General features: G+C 35.5%; 2 protein-coding genes and 1 pseudogene across 2 annotated transcripts; all 3 read left to right on the top strand.

Moving 5' to 3' along the window:
- Positions 1 to 302: 302 nt before the first annotated feature.
- LOC115412050 (olfactory receptor 6N2-like) lies at positions 303 to 1225 on the top strand (annotated as a pseudogene).
- A 9019-nt stretch (positions 1226 to 10244) lies between these two features.
- LOC115412051 (olfactory receptor 4K3-like) lies at positions 10245 to 11192 on the top strand. Its single transcript, XM_030124349.1, has one exon. The coding sequence runs from the start codon at positions 10245 to 10247 to the stop codon at positions 11190 to 11192; it is 948 nt and encodes a 315-aa protein (XP_029980209.1).
- A 6990-nt stretch (positions 11193 to 18182) lies between these two features.
- On the top strand, positions 18183 to 19109 carry LOC115412052 (olfactory receptor 6N2-like). Its single transcript, XM_030124350.1, has one exon. The coding sequence runs from the start codon at positions 18183 to 18185 to the stop codon at positions 19107 to 19109; it is 927 nt and encodes a 308-aa protein (XP_029980210.1).
- The last annotated feature ends 6145 nt before the right edge of the window (positions 19110 to 25254 follow it).

Genomic DNA, 25254 nt, shown 5'->3' on the forward strand with positions numbered 1-25254 from the left:
ATAATATCTCAATAAATATTCAGTGTTGTCTGTTGATCAGCCACCACTTGGTCAAATGTAACATCTCTATAGTGTAAACCTCCAGAGTTTGTTGACATGTACTGTAGTTTAGTCTGATAATGAGATCCTTAGAGTGTAATGAAGTTTAACTAAATATTGTGACGTAAACTGTTGATCTACTCAATAATGGAAATGAACTAATCCTAAATGTATTTAAAGTTCAGTTTTGTTTGACTAATGTTCCATGTTCATGAACCTTCAGTGTGAGATACTGTCATTTTCATATCACTTAGTCTGTTTTAATGGACGTTAAATCAAATGTAACATATTTAATACTTGATGGGTTTGTAGACATGAATAAGTACAGGTATGTTTATTTTTTCATCTTGTTCATGGTGTATGTTCTGATAATGTGCAGTAATTGTATTATTGTTTATCTTATTTTGATTCACAAAAACCTCCATGAACCTATGTATGTTTTCATTGCAGCTTTGTCATTCAACTCTGTTCTTTTCAGTACTGTTATCTACCCAAAACTACTGACTGACTTTCTATCAGTGAAACAGATCATATCTTTGTCAGCCTGTATCTTTCAATGTTCCATATATTACTCTTTGGCAGCATCAGATTTCTTATTGTTGGCAGCCATGGCCTTTGATAGATATGTGTCTATATGTAAACCTCTGCAGTATCCTACTATCATGAGGAAAAGTACTGTGAGTATTTTGCTTTTTCTTGCATGGCTTTTACCTGTTGTTCAGATGGCGGGGGAGTTGTACTGGGTGGTTTTAAGAAACTCTGTACTTTTACTTTGACAGGAATTTTTTGTAACAATTCTATCTTGAAACTTAACTGTGTCCCTTCAGCAGCACTTGCAATATATGGTGTGTTTGGTTTGATTAACTTTGCAGTTATACCAGTGCTTTTTGTACTTTTTACATATGCAAAGATATTTATAATAACCTATAATAGAGGTAGAGAAGTCAGGAAAAAGGCTGCAGAGACATGTTTACCCCACCTGATGGCTTTATTCAGCTTCTCCTTTTTAGGTGCATATGATGTAATTATAGCTCGACTGGAATCTAATTTTTCTAGATCAGTACATTTAGTAATGACTTTACAAATGGTACTGTATAATCCTCTCTTAAATCCAATAATATATGGATTGAAAATGAAAGAAATTTTAAAACACCTAAAAAAGTTGTTTTGTCAAATTTCACAGTGATAAAGTTCTTTATTTTATGAGATAATTGCATGAAATTATTTAATGAGTAATAAATAGGATAGACTAGTTGTCAACAGGTTGTTACTGTTTTGTTTTTTTTTTGGAAGCATGATTCTGCTGTTTTTTTGATCATCTCGTCTGTCCTCACTGAATGCATATGGCCTAATACCACAATGTAGCACGTTGTTTGAAAAATGGATTTATTTATTCACACACATTAGTCTTTGAGGTGAAATACAGTACTTTGCATTTTACTCATCACTTTGCTAAGCTTCTGTCAACCCTTTAAATAACTTCAAAGCCTTATACTTCTTTATACCCACAGAAGTACAAAATGAGATGATTTAATTTAACGAGCCTTAAGTCTGTTTTGATCAAAGATAGTGCTTATAGTTAGTATAACAGTAGCCAAAGTGAGCAGTGAACACAACAGCATCTCATACGTCCATCCAATCTAGATATATAGATCATACTTCTGGTCATTCTTATGTGTCTGTATGGAAACCTTTATTTCAACCTTTTAATCTTGTTTTTAAATGGAAATATATATTTTTTAAAATATCAGTAAACAATAATAAACAATAAATATTTCAGAAATCATATCATTGACTAAGTTTGAGTTTTTCTTCCTATAAAATTTTTGTAATAATCTAAATATGGATTTCTACATTTCACGCTTAACATCCACACTTGTAACTCAAAACCTATGACATGTTTTGACTTGAAAATCTTGGACAAGGTAGGTTTTCCCATATTTTGGTCCTCATAGAAGATGTTCCAGACTCACATTGAAGACTTTTTAATGGTTTCCTCATTATTGGGAGACATGGGACAGGGTCTAATTTTCTCAGAAGTACCAACAGCACCAAATGGTTGATGAGGTCACCAATCGAAATCCTGATTTATTCCACTAATTTAGCTGCACTGAAGACTGCCAATAGACCAGAGCTATGAATTCTTTAAAAATCATGGTTTTGATTGACTACATTTTGTAAAAACCAATGTTTGTTTTTTTCTTGTACAACTAAATACCCAAAGTGAATAGTAGTCTGGGAGAGTGGGAAAAGTCTGTGTTCTCACTGCCATCCAAAGACAAATGGTTGAGTGGAAAAATGTAATTGCACATTATAATTTATTTTCAGTAGTCAGGTTGCTATGTCATACTTTAGAAATAAAATCATGTCAACAGTGTTTATTTATTTTAGATATTGGGCCCCCAAATAAACTTATGACAACCCTAAAAGTTGGTACAACTACCTTTAGTCCACCATGAATGTATTCAGGACTAATAAGCAGCTTACCATAAAACATACCTATTTTTAATGTTTCAGTGGCAAGGTAATAATAATAATAATAATAATAATAATAATAATAATAATCATAATAATAATAATAATAATAATACATTTTATTCATAGGTGCCTTTCTTGGCTCTCAAAGACACTGTAGAGTAAAACAGGAGAATATAAATACCTGAGAAGTACCACAACATTTCAAACTAAGATATCTTAATACAATCCCATTTCAGGAAAAAAATAAAAAAAAAAAATCAAAGGCTGTAAAATATACATATGAGTGCAATGATTTGCAAATCTCATAAACTCATGTTTTAACCACAATAGAACACAGAAAACATGAATTTGATGACAGCCTAATACTCCTGCACAATTTGGGACAGGGTAAATGTCACAGTTTGCTTCGCTGCGGGCCTCTCGCTAACTTTGCCACGCCTCATCAGCAACATCAGGTCCACCTGATGCTAACAGGTGTGCCTAATCAACTGGCTGGCATATAAGCTGCTCTGGTTCAGCTACTCTTTGCCAGATTGTTCCCGCTTCTTGACTGACTATCCAGCAATCTTTTCATACTTATTGTCCTGGTTCCGACCCCACCTTATCCTGACAACATCTTCGTCTCTGTCCTGGAAACCCGACCAGCTTTCTGCCTTAGAACTAAGAGATCTGCTTTCAGTTTCCCTGAGTTCTGTTCCCTGCCTTGTGTACCTGTCTGTGTCGGAGTCCATATCCAGTCCATGCTCCTTTCTGTGTCAGAGTCCTGTGTCAGAATTCCTAAATTAAACTCTTAATAAAGAACAGTTCTGACTTTTACCTGAGTGTGTTGTGTGTGGGTCATCCAAGTTCATTCTCTGTTACAGAACAATCTGGCCTGAAATGGACCCAGCACACACCCCGATACCTCTCAGCCACCTGGAGGCAATGGGCTCTATGCACAGCCCAACTACTTCCTGAACTTAAGGCAGCTCCTTTATTTGCTGTCTTTCATTACTGGACACACGGATTAATCCAGCTGTGCCTGGCCACAGTAGTCACAACAAGTAGCAGTCACACCTGGGTTAATCAGTGTGTCCAATAATGAAAGACAGGAAATAAAGGAGCTGCCTTAAGTTCAGGAGGTAGTTGGGCTGTGCATAAAGCCTATAGAAGGCACCCTCTAAAGGCATACAGACAATATGGTCTGTACTGCCCATGAAACTAGATGGACAGCTGGAGTCCATGAACAGACGTTAGCTGCCTTAACACTGCAGGTGCAGTTCATGGCTGCCCTCTCCCAAGCTACTTTCATTCCAATCCATTGCTCCTGCAACCCCACCTATACCTCTGCCTCCTGCTCCTCCCAGCAACGTACCTGAACCCTGGATGGGGACTTTGGAGCAGCCAGAGTTTGTGGCCAGCCCCGGCCTGAAATTCAGCCCAGCCGGTCCCAGCCCAGCGCTCATCCCGGTTCCAGTTAAGAATTCAACTATCTAAATTAAAATAATATTTCATAGTCATAAGAAAGGACATGGTTGGATGTGTCACATGTAATGTCTCCCCATTGGAGGTGTCCAGAGTTTGTTTTGCACATGTGCTGTAGCTCTGTTAATTAGATCCTTTGAGGGTGGTGATGGTCATAAAAACTTCAGAGATGAACTAGCTCTGCGCATTGAAGGAACGCAGTGCATTCATGTGTCAGTTATGTGTGAATTAACAAGACTAATTCAGATATCATTTTACAGTGATCTTTATTGTAAGACTCTTTACTCTCAGTCCTAATGGGCAATAACTCATATGCAAAATATATAACTATTACTGGGTTTGTAGAACTGGACAAATATAGGTATGTTTATTTTTCCATCGTGTTTACAGTGTATGTTCTGATAATCTCCAGTAATTCTATAATTATTTACCTCATTTTGATTCACAAAAACCTCCATGAACCTATGTATGTTTTCATTGCAGCTTTGTCATTCAACTCTGTTGTTTTCAGCACCACTGTCTACCCCAAATTACTGATTGACTTTCTATCAGTTCAACCTGTCATATCTGTTTCAGCTTGTATCTTTCAAAATTTTATATATTACTCTTCAGGAGGTTCAGATTTCTTACTGTTGTTAGCCATGGCCTTTGATAGATATGTGTCTATATGTAAACCCCTGCAGTACCCAACTATCATGAGGAAAACCACTGTTTGTTTGTTCTTGCTTGGAGCCTGGCTTGTGCCTGATGCTCAAGTTGCAGCGGGGAATTTCCTCCTGATCAGTCAAAATCCCTGTATCTTTACAATGACAGGTATTTTTTGTAACAATTCATATTTGATACTTTTCTGTGACAGTTCAAATATGCTTGCATTATATGGCGTGTTCATTTTGCTAAATGTTGTACTTCTCCCAGTGATTTTCATCCTTTTTACATATGCAAAGATATTGACAATAACCTATAATAGTGGTAGAGAACACAGGAAAAAGGCTGCAGAAACCTGTTTACCTCATCTGTTGGTTTTATTTAGCTTCTCCTTTCTATGCATTTATTATGTGGTCATAGGTATATTTCAATCTGTTTTTTCAAAAACACTACTTTTAATAATGAATTTGCAGGTGGTTTTGTATAATCCTCTCTTGAATCCAGTCATATATGGCCTGAAAATGACAGAAATTTCAAAACACCTCAAAATATTGTTCTTTCATGTCAAACAGAAGTAATGTTCATTTTACCCAACAACTGTGCATAATCTTAACTCATGTCACTCTGTATAATGAGCACCATCTGCTGCTCATCTCCTGTGTCACATCATGATTATGAATTTGGAGAAAGTTACATGAGAAATGCAACTAATCACTCAGTTCATTCTGCATCATTAATTTTCCAAATGTAGTTAAATTGTCTTTATTCATTCTTCCGCCAAGCTCCAGCCTTTGAACAACTTCATGGCCTAAAGAGCCACCTTTTACCCCTTGCTTGATATATATATAAAAAAAAAAAAGAAAATTATATGACTGGGTAAGGAGAAAGTCTTTATTCTGAGGGAATATACTGTTTATGAGTAGATGGTGTAATGTAACCCAATGACTGTGTCTAGAATCTCACATGTCCAGTCATATTTTGAGCAGTATATACTGAATTTATTTTGTTATTACTCGTGTACATGGCAATTGCTATTTTGTCTTGAACATCTTTATTTATTAATGTATTTGCTCAGATATTGGTTCCTTGTACACAAAAGTGTAATTTTTTTTCTTCTGCTCAAAACAAATGAATGAATATAAAACTATGACCTATAAATAAGTTTCATTTACCAGGTGGTTGAAACCTGAACCCCCCACATATAACATTTAGATTGAGAAAGTGAGGGAAATCAATCAGATGGAGCAAATTACTAATGTACTTAGAATTCAGGGAGAGCTATTGACTAAGAGATGGACTCCCATGATTAACCTTTTAATGCAGTAAACATTCAGTAGTGGTCATCTACATGTACAGTATGCTGTTTTTTTTTCTTCCCCTTTTTTTATTTGCAATTTTTGTTTCTTTATCATTCATGTCATTCATGTCATTCATGTTTCATTTGTGACAAATTGTAATCAATATTTACTGCAGATATCCATATTTTTTCCAAATATGTTACATAGGGATGTTTAATTAGATACATTTATGTATGTAAAATGTCTTGCATATTTGTACGAGCAAAACTAAATAAAAATTAAGGAAAAAAAGTTGCATTTATTTATATAAATAAGTATAAATAAATCAGTTTTTATATGTAATTTAACAAATGTCAAGTTCAGAGGTCATTTACAATAGATACATCAGTGTTACATCAAGATAAGTGTATTTCCACAAAACTAACATACATGAGATACACACACACACACACATATTTATCTATATCTATCTATCTATCTATCTATCTATCTATCTATCTATCTATCTATCTATCTATCTATATATCTATATATATATATATATATATACGCATGTGCATTACATCAGAATATGTCAGAATGGCGGCTAGTACAAAGCGGAAGAAACAAGCAGGCAGGAATACATTCATGCAAACAGCACTGATAAGTGCACATTCATTGTATTTTTTCACATTATAACTTTTATTAGTTGAAATATTTTGAACCAAGCAATCATCTAGCCTGTCATGTAAGCATTCAGCACAAGTCAGGGGTAGCGCAGTTGTCAGTCAGGGAATTCCCTGGGCTTTTTCATTTCAGTCAGCATCTGTACCTCTGCAGCATGGGATTGGTGAAACAGGTCATTTACTTTACATTCAATAAAATGTACTCAGAGTAAGCCAGAAATCACATATATTCTACAGAAAGGGTAAGTGAATAGTTTGCTTTAATACAGTCTTTGCTTAGTAATCAAGTTTTTGCCAACAGTCCATTTGCAAATATATTGTGTATTTTTTTTACCCACTAGGCTAAATGAAACTTTACATTTATTTATTACAAACATAGTTCTTCTATTAAAGGAAGCAATGCATTTTAAATGTTTTGGAATATTTGTTAATCCATGCTAAATGACCTGTTTCACCAATCCCATGCTGTAGAGGTACAGATGCTGATTGAATTGAGAAAGCCCAGGGAAATCCCTGACTGACAACTGCCCCATTCTCGACCTGCGCTGAATGCTTACATGACCGGCTATATGATTGCTTGGTTCAAAATATTTTAATTAATAAAAGTTATAATGTGGAAGAATACAATGAATGTGCACTTATCACTACTGTTTACATGAATATATTCCTGCCTGTTTATTTCTTCCGCTTCATACTAGCTGCCATTCTGATATATTCTGACAGATATGCAATGCACATGGGTAGATGAGACAAATTCTGGCAGGTTACAATGCATATGCGTAGATGAGATCTAGAACATGACGACCATATACGAAAGGGCCAACCACGTCAGACGGGATGATGGGAGGATGGGATTGCCGCGGCACAAGGCTCAAGATGACCTGAGGACTGTTTGGTCAAAAAAGTTTGAGAAACACTGCTGTAGCTAGTAACATCAAACATTTTTTACGTTATAAAAGGATACATACTTCTATAATTGGATCTCTATCTCTCCGCCTCATCTTTTCTCCGCTTCCAAAATTGCACACCTGAAGGCTTGGACGGCCTTTTCATTGTGATAAATGATGTATTATGTACCTGGATGCTCTGCTGTAAACACCTAATGGCTGTCAGTCAGATCTGCTACTTGTCTCTCACACACACAAACAAACATATCATGTGACTGAGCCGTGTACACTGCAGGTGCAGCGCAGGCCGGGGTCAGGGAGAGGTCATTTGGGGTTGGGTTTGTACTTAATTTACTTATTAAGGGGTAAAATTTGACATGTCTGTAGCAACAAAACTATTGGTTGAATTCATACCAAATTGGGTTTTTATATTGCCAGTGATCCAGAATAGATGTGGTTACATTTTGGGAAAAGTATCTCAAAGTTAAAAATTTGTATGAATTTTTAAAATCTTTTTTTTCCCCATTTACTTATGATTAGCTAAATTTCAAATGCCTATAAAAGCATCAATTTTGTTTCAATTTACTTCAAACCTGCCACATATATAGAAGCAATTGATATGCTGACATCGGCACATGCATAGACATAATGACATCAGCTGGATCAATGCCAAAATAAGCTACAATACGTGCGAGGGGCGGGGTTTGTTGTGCCTGGCACCACTTTTTTCCTGGTTTCAGAACAGCAGTTCAGAAACCATTGGGTGATGTCTGGGTTCTACTATTGACCAGTAGGGCGTCCCATTTTTGGGACTTCTTTTCCGATCAAGCTCTTAATTTGACCAGTTAATCTCTTATATATTAGTAACTCCCCAAAAAAATTTCAGCCCAATCCGAATAGTTTTAGACCCCCCCTCCAACACTATCTTCAGGGTGCCCGTCAGCCGAGTGCAGAAAACCCATTTTTCATTGGAAAATCATGTATTTGTCGGTTAGTTATGACATATTTGCTCATGCAAATGTCATATTAGAGGTTTTGGGGGACACTACTGTCGTTTATGAAGGTCTTAAATCATGTACAGGTCAAGGTCACATGATTTTAGACAAGGTCAAGGTCATTTGACACTGAAAAATGGGTAAAATCACATGTTTTTGCTGATTTCTTTATAGTCTTATTTCAAAGATATGCACTCAGGGCTTTCACTGGAGAGCATCCCAGATTACCCATCTGGTACCCTTCCTTTTCTTCAGTTCAGTAGGTACCAGATTTCTTTTTCCAGAGGAGGGTAACACATTTTCAGTGTAAATCTGCCAAGTCATCCTAAAGGCAAAACACCCAAGAGTAGTAAAGAGAAGAAGGTGAAGCACCCTGGGGGCCCTTTGAAGAGAAAAGGTGGCCCTGCAGATGAATGGGAGGAAGTTATTGGCCCTTCACTGAATGCTATTCCAGCCACTTAGCTTCCTTTGGTCAGAACAGTCCTTCAAAGGTACAGATTACTGTCAACAGAAAAGCCATTAGAAGACAGCAAAACCATAGCAAAAGAAATATCCCTAGAAGTTGAGGTAATATGGAATAAAGCCAGAGTTCCAACAAAGGCTCACCATATCTGGACGGCTGTGGCTCAGCTGGTAGAGCGGGTTGTCCTTTGACTGAAGGGTTGGCGCTTCGAATCCTGGCTCCGACTGTCCACATGTTGAAGTGTCCTTGGGCAAGACATTGAACCCTAAATTGCTCCCAGTAGGGCCTTGCATGGCAGCGGTTGCCTACTGGTGTATGAATGTGTGGGTGAATGTGAGGAAATGTAAAGCGCTTTGGGCACCATGAAGGTGTAGAAAATGTGCTATATAAGTTCAGTCCATTCACCATTTAACTGTGTTCTAGCTATGTGTGATGGAGATCGGACTAAAATAAAACTCACTGTTATAAGACTCACTGTTAGATCTTAAACCCAGGCTCAGAGGGGGGAATATTAGTGAGGATGACCATCTTCAGAACCTCAGGTCTTTGATGAGGAACATCTCAGAGGTGAAAATGAAGGCACAGAAGTACAACTGGGAGACTGATTATGAATTCTATAATGATCAATTTCAACTTTAAATTGAATAGAGAATTCATAATGAGTGCATATCTTTGAAATAAGATTAGGCAACAAAGAAATCAGCAAAAACATGTGATTTTACCCATTTTTCAGTGTCAAATGACCTTGACCCTGTCTAAAATCATGTGACCTTGACCTGTACATGATTTGAGACCTGCATAAACGACAGAAGCATACCCCAAAAACCTCTAATATGACATTTGCATGAGCAAATATGGCATAACTGACCGACAAATGCATGATTTTCCATTGACAAATGGGTTTTCTGCACTCGGCTGACAGGCACTCTAAAGATGTGTGTGTGTGTGTGTGTGTGTGGGGGGGGGGGGGGGTCTAAAACTTTATGGATTGGGCTGAAATTTTTTTGGGGAGTTACTAATATATAAGAGATTAACTGGCCAATTAAGAGCTTGATTGGAAAAGAAGTCCCAAAAATGGGACGCCCTATTGACCAGTCATACACAGTCTATGCAATTGAGACATTTATCATAAGCAAAAAAACATGATGATTGTTCTAGTTCAGTTGAGTATTACATTCTTCTAAGTCACTAGTCCTGGTCTTTAATGAATACTCAGGAGCATCAACACATCTATAAAACAGTTCACTCTGTGGGTGATCTGCAGGCTGTATACTTGCTTTTTTATGTCATGTCTATTTTTGTGTCTTTCAATGGATACTGAATTTAATGAAACATATATTACTCTTGATGGCTATGTAGAATTGCATCAATATAAACATGTTTATTTTCTTATCATATTCATAGCCTATGTTCTAATAATCTGCAGTAATTTCACCATTGTCTGTGTTATCTGGATGCACAAACACCTCCATAAGCCTATGTACATTTTTATCGCTGCATTGCTGCTTAACTCTGTTCTTTTCAGTACTGTCATCTACCCAAAGCTCCTAACTGATTTTTTATCTGAAAACCAAATAATATCTGAATTGCGATGTCGGTTTCAGGGTTTTATGTATTACTCTTTAGGAGGTTCAGAATTCATGCTGTTGGCCGTCATGGCTTATGATAGGTATGTGTGTATTTGTAAACCTCTGCAATATGCAACTATCATGACAAAAACTAACATTATTGTCAGTTTGGTTTTAGCATGGTTGATACCTGCAGGTCATCTGGTTGGATCACTTGTAATGACTATGAACTGGAAACTCTGTAGGTTCACCTTAAATGGAATTTTCTGTAATAATGCAATTTTCAGTCTTTTCTGTGTAAACTCAAGGGCACAGTATATATTTGGTGTTATAATTCTAATTAATGTTACATTTATTCCTATGCTCTTCATCGTGTTCACATACATAAAGATACTCATAATATCATTTCGAAGTAGCAAACAAGTTCAGATGAAAGCAACACAGACCTGTTTACCACACCTGCTTGTTTTAATCACTTTTAGCTGTTTATGTGCATTTGATGTGATAATAATAAGAATAGAATACAATTTCCCTAAGACTGTTAAATTAGTATTGATTTTACAGTTAGTTCTGTATCATCCTTTGTTTAATCCAATAATATATGGACTTAAAATGAAGGAAATAAAAGAACTTCTGAAGAGAATGTTCTGTCCAGCCAAACTGAATTTATGTAGCAAAGCGGGTGCATAATTTATAGTCATTTCTATAGTTGCATAAATGAAAAAATAAATGTGATTCATCTGATGTTGCTTGCTTTGTGACTCACACAGTTTTAACATCTAGTCTTGTGGTTTGTGTGAGCAAATGCATACCCTTTGTGCATTCCATATTCCTTTTATATCCTCCTGAAACCCAGGAAAGTGAATGTTTTGGCTTTTTTTTTTTGACATTAAATAATTGTCTTGATTGGAAAAAGCATAATGCAGCTGTTTTTCAGTTACAATTTTTATTTTATTTAATTTTTTTATGGAATGTCCTTTGCAGTGAACATGATTTTTTTTTTTTCTAAGTAAACCTGTGAAACTCGTCCCTTACAGAGGAAAAAAATGCATTGCTGGGTCACAGGAGGATATAAGCTATAAAATACATTAAACATACCTGTATATTTGAGAGTTTACTCTAAAACACTTACCTTTCACTCGCTGACTGTTACTTATTATCTTTATTCGATGCTGAAATTGTGCACTATCTTAATTGTATAATAAATTGTCATATGTAAACAGTTTTTTCCCCACAATCATTTTTATTGGTATTCAAGTTTTATAATGAAAGGTAAACAAAGTAAATAATAATATACATAAAGAATATGAATCAAAAAAACACAAACACTCATACACACACCCATTCACACCAGGTAAACTTGCACCAAATGAAAAAAAAAAAAAAAATCATGTCATGTCCCTATTTTCCAGACACCATAATGTTCATATACAGTTCCCATAATTGTACAAATTCCTTCATTTTTCCTTTGGAAATATAAGTCAGTCTTTCCAGTCTGATGCACTCTGGTAGTTCTTTTATCCATTGCTTTATAGAAGGAGTTTCCATGCTCTTCCAGTTCAAAGCGATAACTCTCCTGGCATGCAACAGTCCAAAGTCCAACACTTTAGTTTGTGCATTAGTATGTGTAAAATCCTCAGGATATATTCCCAGTATACAAAGTTTGGCACAAAATGGAATCTTGACGTTAAATACCTCAGACATACAATTGATGACTTCATTCCAGAATCTTTGTATCTTTGGATATTCCTATAAACAGTGAATAAGAGTTCCTTTATTATCTCCACCAAGGAGGTTATGTTTTTGCCAGGGTTTGTTTGTCTGTCTGTCTGTTTGTTTGTCTGTCCGTTAGTGTGCAACATAACTCAAAAAGTTATGGACAGATTTTGATGAAATTTTCAGGGTTTGTTGGAAATGGGATAAGGAAGAAATGATTAAATTTTGGTGGTGATCAGGGGTGGGGGGGCCCACGGCGGGGGCCACTGATCAGCCTTGGTGGAGGTCTGCGCTCTCCGAGTGCTTCTAGTTATGTTTGCATTTAGTACATGTATCAGGAATATGACTTGACATATGATGGAGTTTTCCAGGGGATATGTATACAGTTACATGTAATTACAGTTTACTGATTTCAACACCTCTATACTTAAAGATCACATAAAACAACTAGAAGCACTCGGAGAGCGCAGACCTCCGCCAAGGCTGATCAGTGCCCCCCCCCCCCCCCGTGGGCCCCCCACGCCAAGGAGGTTATGTTTTTGCCAGGGTTTGTTTGTCTGTCTGTCTGTTTGTCTGTCTGTTAGTGTGCAACATAACTCAAAAAGTTATGGACAGATTTTGATGAAATTCTCTGGTCTGGGCCCCCCCACCCCCGATCGCCACCAAAATTTAATCATTTCTTCCTTATCCCATTTCCAACAAACCCTGAAAATTTCATCAAAATCTGTCCATAACTTTTTGAGTTATGTTGCACACTAACGGACAGACAGACAAACAGACAGACAGACAGACAGACAGACAGACTAACAAACCCTGGCAAAAACATAACCTCCTTGGCGGAGGTAACCATGGCCAGTTTTAAATCTAACTTGAAAACCCATCTTTTTACCCTTGCTTTTAGTTCAGTCTGACACAGTCGTCTTGTTTTCCTTGTTTTTATTCCGTTTTTGTCTGAATCATAATTGTTGTTTTGATCTCTGTTTATTAAAATTCTTCTTGTTTGATCTCTATTTATTTACTGATTTTAACTTAGGTGCATATTGATAACTCCTATCCCTGATTCTTAATTTTATTTTGTTTAACTTGTGTTATATTCTTTGCCTTTCGTATGCTGTAGCCCATGTTCTACCCTGATTTGTAAATGTTAATACTACCTCGTCTTTCGTACACTATTGGCCCATCATATCATTCTCTTTAATTGGAAGGAACCTCTGCCACCCACTTTTGTGCAATAGGTGCATGATTTACATTTCTTTTTAGAATTGGAAAAGATTAAATTTTCCATTCATGGACAAATTAATTTGTTTTTATCAACAATGGAATCCTTTTTTCTCTACTGTCAACAAGAGTGTCCTGCTGTCTTCTGTGTCTTCTTGATGGAGAAATATGTTGTTAGTATACATTATAATAACTCTTAATCAACCATGAGTGTTGTAAAGAGGAGTTAATAACATAATTTATCATGTTTTTGTTTTTTTTCTTTTTTGGGGGGGTTTAATTGGTTTGCAGGTTTGTTGCATAATTTGTTTGTATATATTGTGTCTGTGTGGTTCCTTGTGTGTAAGTGCATGTTTATGTAAATGCATAATTTGAAATAACAAAAATAAATAAATAAATAAATACTACCTTTGTAAAACACTTTGGGTCATCTTCTGTTGTTTTTAACCCATATGGGCCCAAATATCCACCACAGACCAAAACCATCTACTGATGTAAACTGTTCAATACCACTAATCCTATCAATACATGTAAATAATCGGTGTAAAATGCATCATCTTTTCATGGTCATCAGATATGACCCATTTGGATGTTCAGAGGCTCCGTAGTTACCATGGAAACACTGTTATCTTCTACAACATTGATTCACCAGTAAAACCCATGGAGCTGGATCAGTGACAGTGGATGGAGAGACTTGGTTTATGTCCAGTTAATGATATCTTTATATAACTTTTTCTTCAGTTTGCTTTCAGCTTTAATCTGAGCTTTTATGAACATCTACATGATCGGAAAAATAAATACAGGAAAAATATTTGATTTCCACTGAAAAAATACTAAATACAGAGGACAATATATGGTATACTAAATAATGAAAAATCATTTAAGAAAGGTTAAATAGAGAGATTAAAGTTCATTTGGGAACTGCCACAAAAGTAACACTTTATGGGTTAAATGTGCTATATAAATAAACTGACTTGACATGTTAAGCCTTTCATGCATGAATTATGAGAACCTTAAGATTTTTTTCCTGAGTTTTTTTATTCCTCTTTAGGTATTAAAAAAAACAATGCAATTGGAAAAAAAAAAAATGTATAAACTTATTTTTCATGGAGTTTCAAAAATGTCCACTCAGCTGGACACCATGTGTTTAATTTTGAAGCAAAGAAACATGTATTTACTGATGTACTGTGTGAAAACTATGAAATAAAAACATGTTTAATGCTGTTAATCTGACATTTTGTCACATTTTAACATACTCTAATTCTACTTATTACTCACTTCATGGAGATAATATGCAAAAAAAACACCTTTTTGTTAAAAAAAACAACTGCAATTGCTTTACACTTAAACATGTTACTGCAGATCAGGTTTATCAAGAACAGCAATAAAGGTATAAACTGTAGTGTATGGGATGATGCATAAGTGTCCACTGCGTTGGCTGATATGGAACTAAAACAACAAAACCCATGAATATACGAAAGAACAGCTGTAGAACAACTGTCCACTGTAGTGACCACTGTACATGAAAGGGTTAAACTGTAATTTCAAAATATGTCAGTAATATAAATATGTTTACATGTACATATTACTAATTTTCAGTGATGCATTTCTGGAAAACATTTTGTTCAACAGTAGTAGTTTTTAAATGTGCTATATAAATTCACTTAAATTGAATTGACTATTAACAACCATATACTATTATATAATAACTTCTTTGTGTATTTCTTGGACAGACTTGCATGTGTCAGATTTTATGATTTAGAGATTAGAAAGGTGCATTGATGTTACTCATAGACCACAGATGTGAACTCCTGACTTGTCTATAGTGACATTAGTGAGGATTTTTCATAAGATGCCATCACTGTAGTAGTGACATCTTCTTTACCTTTTCTGTATATACATACAGAAATCCATATATACAGAAATTGTGTTTCCTTGGCCACTGAAACAGCCCTGCGATGAACTGGCGACTTGTCCAGGGTGTACCCCGCCTTCGCCCCTATGCAGCTGGGATAGGCTCCGGGCGACCCCCGTGACCCTAGTGAGGATAAAGCGGGTTCAGAAAATGAATGAATGAATGAATGAATGAATGGCCACTGAAACTAAGTATAATATGGTAAAAACACAATTCCAATTCACTACACACGTTTTATGACAAATATACCGTATGAATAAATCAAACAGATACACCTTAAAAATGTGGGAAAAAAAAAAACACTCCAAGGATTTTAGCAGCGATAGTTGTGAGGTATGTGTAAAACTAATTTTCTGTCCATTTTATAAAATGCAAAACAGGAACTGAAGTCAGTCAGATATGTCCATTATCCTTGTGTCTTGTGACCTTTGACCTGTCGTCATAAAAGGTGATCAGGGGTAAGACAAACACTCTGAGGTGAAAAACGTTGAATTTTATTTTCATTACTTATTTCATTTTCATTACTTCCATTTCATTACCTTAGCAAAATTACTCAAAAGTTATGGATGGATTTTCATGAAATTTTCGGGAAATGTTGATACTGGCACAAGGAAGAAATGATTACACGGGGCACGGGGGCCCACTGATCTGCCTTGGCGGAGGTCTGTGTTCATTTTCAATATGAGGTCCAAACAGTAGTCAATACAAATGATGGAGGCCGTCATTCAGCTGTCACTCCTGTGCTTGTTCATATGAATATAAGAGGTTACCACATAATATCAACATACGTTATTTTGATCTCCTTCATTTGTTTTGAAACTAGACACTATGTACATGATGATGACAATGAGTGGCAACCTCCAGGACTTTAAAGTGACTTATAAAAGGATTTATTTTGTTGTGCATGGCACCAATTGTTTTTTGTACAGTACTGATCTTTTCTATAATTGTGATTGTCATAGTGGAGGTATTAAGAGATGGATTAAGTTGAGTAAGTCCCCACTGAAGGCCCAGGTACCAAATGCACAGCCCCCCACTGTAATAGATAATATACATTTTCTGATTTGATATATTTATCACGGCGGCATCAGAGTGCCACTGGATAATTCTATAACAGTGGAGCTATAGGAGCGCCCACAATCATATTGAAACATCAAGGTGGGACCAGGAAAAACATGGGTGCTTCTATGAAACTGGTCCCTAAAAACAGGACATTCGGCTACAAAATCAAACCAGATGTAGACTAATGTTATGAAGCAAGTTTGGAAGCACTTTGCGTCTATTTTAAAAATAAATATTTACTGAGGTAAAAGAGAAACTATTTTTCCAGATAAAATACACTACCAGGCAAAAGTTTGGACTCATCTTCTTATTTAAATGGCATGAGATGGACCACAGATGGCCAACAAGTGCTCAGCATCATTTGGAGCTCCTTCCAGACTTTTGGAAAGCATTTCAGGTGACTACCTCATGAAGCTCATCGAGAGAATGCCAAGAATGCACAAAGTAGTAATAAAAGCAAAATGTGGCTATTTTGACGAATCTAAAATATAAAACATGCTTTGAGTTTTGTCACACCTTTTTAAACTACATAATTCCATATGTGTTCATTCATAGTTTTGATGCCTTCAGTGAGAATTTACAATGGAAATAGTCATAAAAATAAAGAAAAACCAGGTGAGTCCAAACTTTTGCCTGGTAGTGTACTTTTTTTTATATTATTTTTATACAAAAATCCTCATGTAACACAGTAAAAAGGACACAAAAATTACGCACAACTATTTTTTCAAATATCTTTTTCTTCTCTCAGGTACATTTTGGGAATCGAACTAATTATGCAAGGCAGAGTGTTTCACAAAAATGACCACTGTTGCAAAATCACTCACAATTTAATGTGTTTAAATGGGCAGGTTCTGTATGTAACGCCAGTGGACACGATGGGTTACACACGAAACCTGGAATGAGACTGAGATTCATGAAAAACCTGTATGTCTGGATTAGAAGAACCAAAAGGATCATCAAGTTTAAGACTGTCTTTATAGCGGTATATTAGACCATTTACAGCCATGTTTTCCAGATCAAATGCACTGACACCTAGGTAGTTTTTTTCTAACCCAATTTTGGTCCTATTTTTGGCCCCAATATTTTATTAAAAATTCATTAATTTTGGGATGGCTCAGAGCAAGAGTAGAATTTTTTTTGCATTTATCTGAGGTCAGCTCATCATTAGGTACATCCTGGGGGGAAATATATCTAGATTTCTCTTTTATTATTGAGTCTAAAAAGCTGGCAAAGTGCCAGGTACCAAAATGAACCCAGTTTCATAGAAGTACCCACTGAGGAAAAATACACCTTCAACACCACAGATATCTCAAGAGTTTGCTTTGATACAATAAATGAAGCATGCACTGCTTAGTATATATTGTGGCCAGGCAAAGAAAATCAAAATTAAATCATATGTGCCTAATTTGGTGTTTTATCTCACTTGACAATTCGATGGAAACACAGCCACTAACAGAAGCCCATGCACCAGTAGTTTAACATTAACTATGTCTTTAAGGATGTTCGGCCTCTGGAGTTTAAGGAGATGCATTCACATGTTTGTGTTTTATGATGTAAAGTGTCATCAGATCCATGGAGAGTGGAACAGCCTTATAAAAACCTTTGACACTGTGCAAGCAATACGTGCTTTTGATGGAGATTTTGATCACACATATACACATGCATTTTAACTTCTAACAGAACAAATTCAATCATTTCATTTTTACACTTGTAATCTTTACGGCATCTATCTGTTCTACATCTGTTATCACTTTCTTCAGCCAGTCTTAATGGATATTTATCTAAATGTAACCTATATTACTGTTGATGGGTATGTGGAACTGCATAAATACAGGTTTCTTTATTTTGTCATCATGTTTACTGCATTTATTCTTGCCATCTGCAGTAATTTTACTATCATTATCATTATCTTCGTTCATAAAAACCTCCATGAGCCTATGTACATTTTTATTGCTGCTTTGTTATGGAACTCTGTTGTTTTCAGTGCAGTGGTCTACCCAAAGCTTTTACTGGACCTCTTATCTGATGAACAGCTCATATCTTATCCAGCCTGTCTTTTTCAGTGGTTTGCATATTACACTTTAGGAAGTTCAGAGTTCATACTGTTGTCAGTCATGGCCTATGACAGGTATGTGTCTATATGTAAACCTCTGCAGTATCCGCTGATAATGAGTAAAACCAAAGTCACCCTTTTCATAGCTTTAGCTTGGCTTGTGCCTGCTAGTGAGATTATAGTGATAACTGCAATTAATGCCAATAGAAAACTCTGTCACTTTGTTTTTAACGGAATAATCTGTAACAGCCTCGTGTACAGACTCCACTGTGTTACATCAAGAGCATTAAATATATACGGGTTATTTGTTTTTGTGAATCTTGACATTTTGCCCGTGCTTTTTATCCTTTTTTCATACACAAATATATTTATAGTGTCACATCGAAGCGGTCGAGAAGTCAGGAAAAAAGCAGTTCAGACGTGTTTACCCCACCTGCTGGTTTTAATCAACTTTTCCTGCTTCAGTGCTTATGATGTTCTACTACTACGAATGGAAACGGAGTTCTCAAAAACTGTACGTTTTATAATGACTATACAACTGATCTTGTATCATCCTCTGTTTAATCCAGTTATGTATGGACTAAAAATGACGGAAATCTCCAAACATCTCAAAAGGTTGTTCTGTCTGACCAGAATGATTTAATGGACACTGACACTGATAAAGTTGACAAAACTATGTGTTTGGTAATTATACAGAGATGTCAGATCACTGATACATGGAGGTAACTGATGTACACTACCAGGCAAAAGTTTGGACTCATCTTCTTATTTAAATGGCATGAGATGGACCACAGATGGCCAACAAGTGCTCAGCATCATTTGGAACTCCTTCCAGACTTTTGGAAAGCTTTTCAGGTGACTACCTCATGAAGCTCATCGAGAGAATGCCAAGAATGCACAAAGTAGTAATAAAAGCAAAATGTGGCTATTTTGAAGAATCTAAAATATAAAACATGCTTTGAGTTTTGTCACACCTTTTTAAACTACATAATTCCATATGTGTTCATTCATAGTTTTGATGCCTTCAGTGAGAATTTACAATGGAAATAGTCATAAAAATAAAGAAAAACCAGGTGAGTCCAAACTTTTGCCTGGTAGTGTATGCTGAAATACTAATGGAACAGTGAACTCATTTTGGATATGTATTCACACAGTCAGTGCTTGTTTTAACATTTAAACTTTTCAATTTACATAATTATTTTAGTCATATGAATGTGATAACCTATTAGTAAATATGCTTGTGTCAGGACAACTATCTCTAAATGTGTTTCCCAAGTTGCATGGCCACTAATTGCCTTTAGTGTAAAGTGGATTCTGTGTCTTTTTGAGATTTATTGGAAAATGTGCAATAAAACAATGAATGCTATTATAGTTGTCATAAAACAACCATTATTACTACCATTATTCTATTCACCTGAATCTAACACAGCCACCAGAGGTGTGAAAAACACACACCCATACAGCTACAGTGAGTGTTGTGGTGTTTGCACTTTTTCTACTGAATGAATGAACCCTTTCAAGTGTATGTATTATGTAAAATAGTTTGTGTAACCTCCTGCCATGAATTGGTGCATGGAAAAAAGAAAGTCCTTAGACCTAGTCCCATCACTGGATCAAATGAATGGTTTCAAAATAAAATGTAGGCTATATACTTTATTTGTGTATAGATAAACATTATAAGTTGCTAATGTCATTTGATGATAATTGCATCAACTAACTAGTCTTTGGAATTTAAAGTTAAACGTCTACAGGTTATGATAGTAGCATGACAGCTCGTCTTATCGCTTAACCTGGATACAAGGGGCAAAAAAAATAAGAGAAGAAAACAAGTGGTGTCAGGCACAACAAACCCCGCCCCTTACATGTAATGTAGCTTATTTTGGCATGGATCCAGCTGATGTCATCATGTGTATGCATGTGTTGATGTCAGCATATCAACTGCCTCTATATACAGTATATGCCAAGTTTGAAGTACATTGAAACAAAATTGATGTTTTATAGATATGTGAAATCTCGCTCATTATAAGTAAATGGGAGAAGAAAAAGATTTTATAATTAAATTCATTACAATTTACAATTTTAATTCATAAAAAAATTTGAACTTTGACCTACTTTTCCCAAAATGTAATCACAGCTAATCTGGGTCAATGAAAATCTATAAACCAAATTTGGTATGAATTCAACCAATAGTTTTTTTGCTACAGAAATGTGGAATTTCGCCCATTATAAGCAAATGGGGAAAAAAAGATTTAAAAAATTCATTAAAAAATTGAAACTTTGACCTACTTTTCTCAAAATATAATGACATCTGTTCTGGGTCACTGGCAATCTATAAACCAAATTTTGTATGAATTCAACCAAGAGTTTTGCTGCTAAAGTGTTAACAACAAACAAAGAAACAAACCAAACCAAAAACAATACCCCTTGCCTTCCCTTCGGGGGGCGGGGTAAAATTAACAGCTCACCTGATGAGGAAATGATGCAACAAATAGAATGAGTCAATTACAAGATTTGGAATAGGAGTGAGGAGTAAAGCTGCAATTCAGGAGCAGATGAGCTAACACCACTGCTAGCTGCTCAGCTGGAGATTGATGTTGTTCAAGGTCAAAAAGCTGTCACTGCTCGAGATTATTCAGATTTGGCAACAAGATCAACTTGGCCAGGGGCTCCTTTCTGCACTAGCTCATTAATCGTTAAGCCCAGCGCAACACAAAATGCATCCATTTAACGCATTTTGTGCTATCCTGTTTCTGGGCTCGCTCTTTGTTCGTTAACAACTAACGCAACGCAAAATGCGTTCATGCGTTAGTTCATTAACCTCAACGCAACGCAAAATGTGCTATCTCATTTCTGGGCTAGTTGGTTAAAAGTGTGCACTTGCCCAGTTCCTTGTTCCAGGGCTGATTTTAACGTGGACCTTGGAGTTTGCAAAAAAAAATTTTTGTTTCATTAATTTTTTTTTTTACTGGAAATTTTTCATTTTAACAACACAGAGAATTAATAATAATACAGCAACTCTGAGTGACAAAATCATGAGACATAAAAAAAAAAAAGTTCTGTCCAACCAGAAAGATTTAATGGACACTGACACTGATAACGTTTACAAAACTATGGGTTTGGTCATTATACATGGATGTCAGATTACTGATACGTGGAGGTAATTCATGTAATGATTTAATGAAATACTAATGGAACAGTGAACGCATATTGAATATGTACTGTACAGAATCAATGCATGTTTTAACATTTCAACTTTAATTTAATTTTAGTAAAATGAATGTGAAAACCTTTCACTAAATATGTTCACGTCATGATGTCATGTTTATATGTTTTTTCAAGATCTATGGTTATAAAGTACATCAAGTGGATTTTGTGTTTTTGTAATATTTACTAAAAACCGTGTGCAATGAAACAATGTAGCTGACATGAATTATTTCCATTGTTATATTCAACTAAAATCTAAACTATAATACAGACACCAGGCGTGACAAACAAACACATGTGAAGCTATACACACAGAGCCACCCATAATGCTTTTGAAGCTTTCATCAGATGACATACAGTGGCAGAAAAAATTATTAGACCACTCTTGTTTTCTTCAATTTCTTGTTAATTTTAATGTCTGGTACAACTAAAGGTACTTTTATTTGGACAAATATAATGATAACAACAAAAATAGCTCTTAAGAGTTTAATTTCAGAGCTGATATCAAGCCATTTTCCAGGTTTTCTTGATAATAACTTGATTGCATAACCATTGTTTTTGATGACTTTTGATGCTCTAATAATTTTTTCCGTGACTGTAGACTGAAAAAAATGGATTAAATAACATTACATATGAATTTTAGGAATTTTGCCACATTAGGATTTGTTTTGTTTTAACAAGATAAGAATATAAAGTCATTTCAGTTGAACTATCAATGGAAAAGAAAAAGTGATTAAATATGAGAAAGTTGTGAAACTGATTAAAAAAAAAATCATTAACAATATTCATGAATAATGAGCATTACAATAATAACAGCCTCAAAAATTTTTGGGAACCACAGGCCTATACCACTCCAAACAAACACTTAAGACCTAAACCAGTGTTTTTCAACCTTGGGGTCAGGACCCCACGTGGGGTTGCCTGAAATTTCTAGTAATTGATTAAAAAAAATTAATAAACCAAAATCACTTCAGTTCTTACATCAATAGCTATGGCATTGTACTGACAAAAACAGTGCTTTTAGACATTCCATGTTTTCTTTTTTGTCTGTTTTAGCCACATGATCCACACAGGAGTTAGTACTTGATTGCATAACCATTGTTTCTGATGACTTTTGATGGTCTACTAATTTTTTCCACATCTGTAGATCATGTAGACAAAGAACAACTAACATGCATCAGGCCATTTATTTTTAGGTTAGTAGAATAAAGCAGGATTGCTGCAGAGTCGATGATTACCCCCGTATTGGGTTAGGGTTAACTGTAACTAGTTAGATGAACTTAATTTGTATTAACCCTTTCATGCATACTGGTCACTACAGTGGACAGCTATTCTACAGCTGTTCTCTTGTATTTTCATGGGTTTTGTTGTTTTAGTTTTGTATCATCCAACACAACACCATCACATACACTGCAATTCATACCATTACTGTAACTTTGCTGTTCTTTATTTACCTGATCTGCAGAAATATGTTTTTGTGTAAATCAATAGCCAATTGTTATTAAACTCTAATTTAAAAGTTTTCGTAATCAAAAAGTTTTTTTTTTTTCCATATTATCACCATGAAGTGAGTAATAACTAGTATTAGAGTATGTTAAAATGTTAGAAAACATCAGATTAGCTGCATGAAAAATGGTTTTATTTCATAGTTTTCACTTTCTGATGATGGGTTTTAAATACACGTGTTTTTTTGCCTCAAAAATTAAACGCATGGTGATTGGACATTTTTGTAACTCCACAAAAAATATGTTGATTAAAAAAAAAAAAATCAATTGCATTGTTTTTTTCATGCCTAAAGAGGAATAAAAGGACTCAGTAAAAAAAAATCTTGACTGAGGTTCTCATAATTCATGCATGAAAGGGTTAATACATTAGAATCAAGAAAGATTCCCTTTGTAAGAGAAGTATTGTCAGTATTATGTTAAAATTGGCTGTTATTGCTGAATGCAGTGAGTCAGTGCTTCAAATAGCCTGGTTTTGTTTGACCCTTACGGGCTGCTTTTTTTTTTTTTTTTTTTCCCAAACCCCCATGGACCCTATGTAATTATGTGAAATAGCATACCATTTCACATAATTCAACACAATGCTTCTCACCTGGTTTGTTTGGGGGAGGGGTGATGGGAAAGTGGAGATGGGGGCTGCTGAAGCTGAAGCCACATCTGTTGGACCTGGCATTAGCTTTTCTGTGAACATATGTTAGGGGAGAAAAACATGTGACCATATGTTCAGGGAGTAAAATGAGCCTTTTTCACTTAGTCTGCACTACAAGGTTAATTTCCCAGCATGTCCTCCCCTTGGACGACAAAATAGGTCAATTACCACTCACTCCCTTGATGATAGACATGCATGAAATTTGCAAACACATAATATTGCTGATAGTGTCAAAAAGGCTACTTGACTGTTGCAGTGTGTGTAGCCACAAAAACAGAGTAGAGTTTGGAAAATGTCGGGGTTGGAGCTAAAATAAAAGACATAAAAATTTTAAAAAATAAGCATTTACCTTTAGTTTAATACAGGACATGAATATTGGTCGCCTGTATCTGACTACACAGAGTTTATTGTTTAACTCGGTTTATAGTTCTTTTTCAGTGGCTACAGTAGGTGACATCCATAGGTTTGGGGTTTACAGCATACAAGGTGTACCTAATTAAGTGGCCAATGAGTGTTTACGCTGCTGCTGTAGCTTATGGAGCATCTAGACCAGGGTTTTCGATTAATGCATTTCTTCAGTACATGTAAATGCGTTAGATCTGATTATTAGAATGATCTGATTACTTCCAGTTATCAGACTTTTATGGTCATGTAAACAAGCTCAATGTCTTCCGCTCATGTTTGTCCATGTAACTCCCATTCTCTATGATTTTTTTCCCCCTCATCATTCTCTATGATTTTTAAGTGTTTTTACACATGTGCAAACGTAGAAGAACTAAATCAATCAGATTAACCTGTATACATGCAGTATTGGGGAGAAATCCAGGTGTGTTAATCTGATTTCTCATAATCAGATTACTGCTGTTATCTAATAAAGCATATTAGATTATACTGTTTACATCGGGGTGTCAAACTCATTTTAGTTCAGGGGCCACATTCAGCCCAATTTGATCTCAAGTGGGCCGAACCAGTAAAATAATAAGAGTGAAAAAAGTAAAATGACATTATGATCAGGTTTACAGCTACAAAGTTTCCTTAAAAATCTAAATAACATGTACAACTTGAATTGTCTTAAGAAAAACAAGTGCAATTTTAACAATATTCTGCCTCGGTTTATCAGTTTATCATTTAAACATGTGCGTTACAATCACACAGAACACTTAGTAACAGGCAGAATATTGGTAAAATTGCACTTACTTTCCTTAAGACATTTCCATTTGTTCATATTTGTTCATCTTATTCACTTTTTTTTTTTTTTGTAAAAGTATAGTTTGGTAATGCAAACATTTTCATGTAATTTTACCTTTTTACACCAAAAAAACAAAGAGAAAATGTGGGGTTGTCATTATTTATAGGTTATTATGATACAGTGGCGATTTCTCATAGACTGCATGGGAAGCCCGGCTTCCCCTAAAATTATGAAAATTAAATGG

The sequence above is a fragment of the Sphaeramia orbicularis genome, chromosome 21 (genome assembly GCF_902148855.1).
Source record: "Sphaeramia orbicularis chromosome 21, fSphaOr1.1, whole genome shotgun sequence".
NCBI classification, from domain to species: Eukaryota; Metazoa; Chordata; class Actinopteri; order Kurtiformes; family Apogonidae; genus Sphaeramia; species Sphaeramia orbicularis.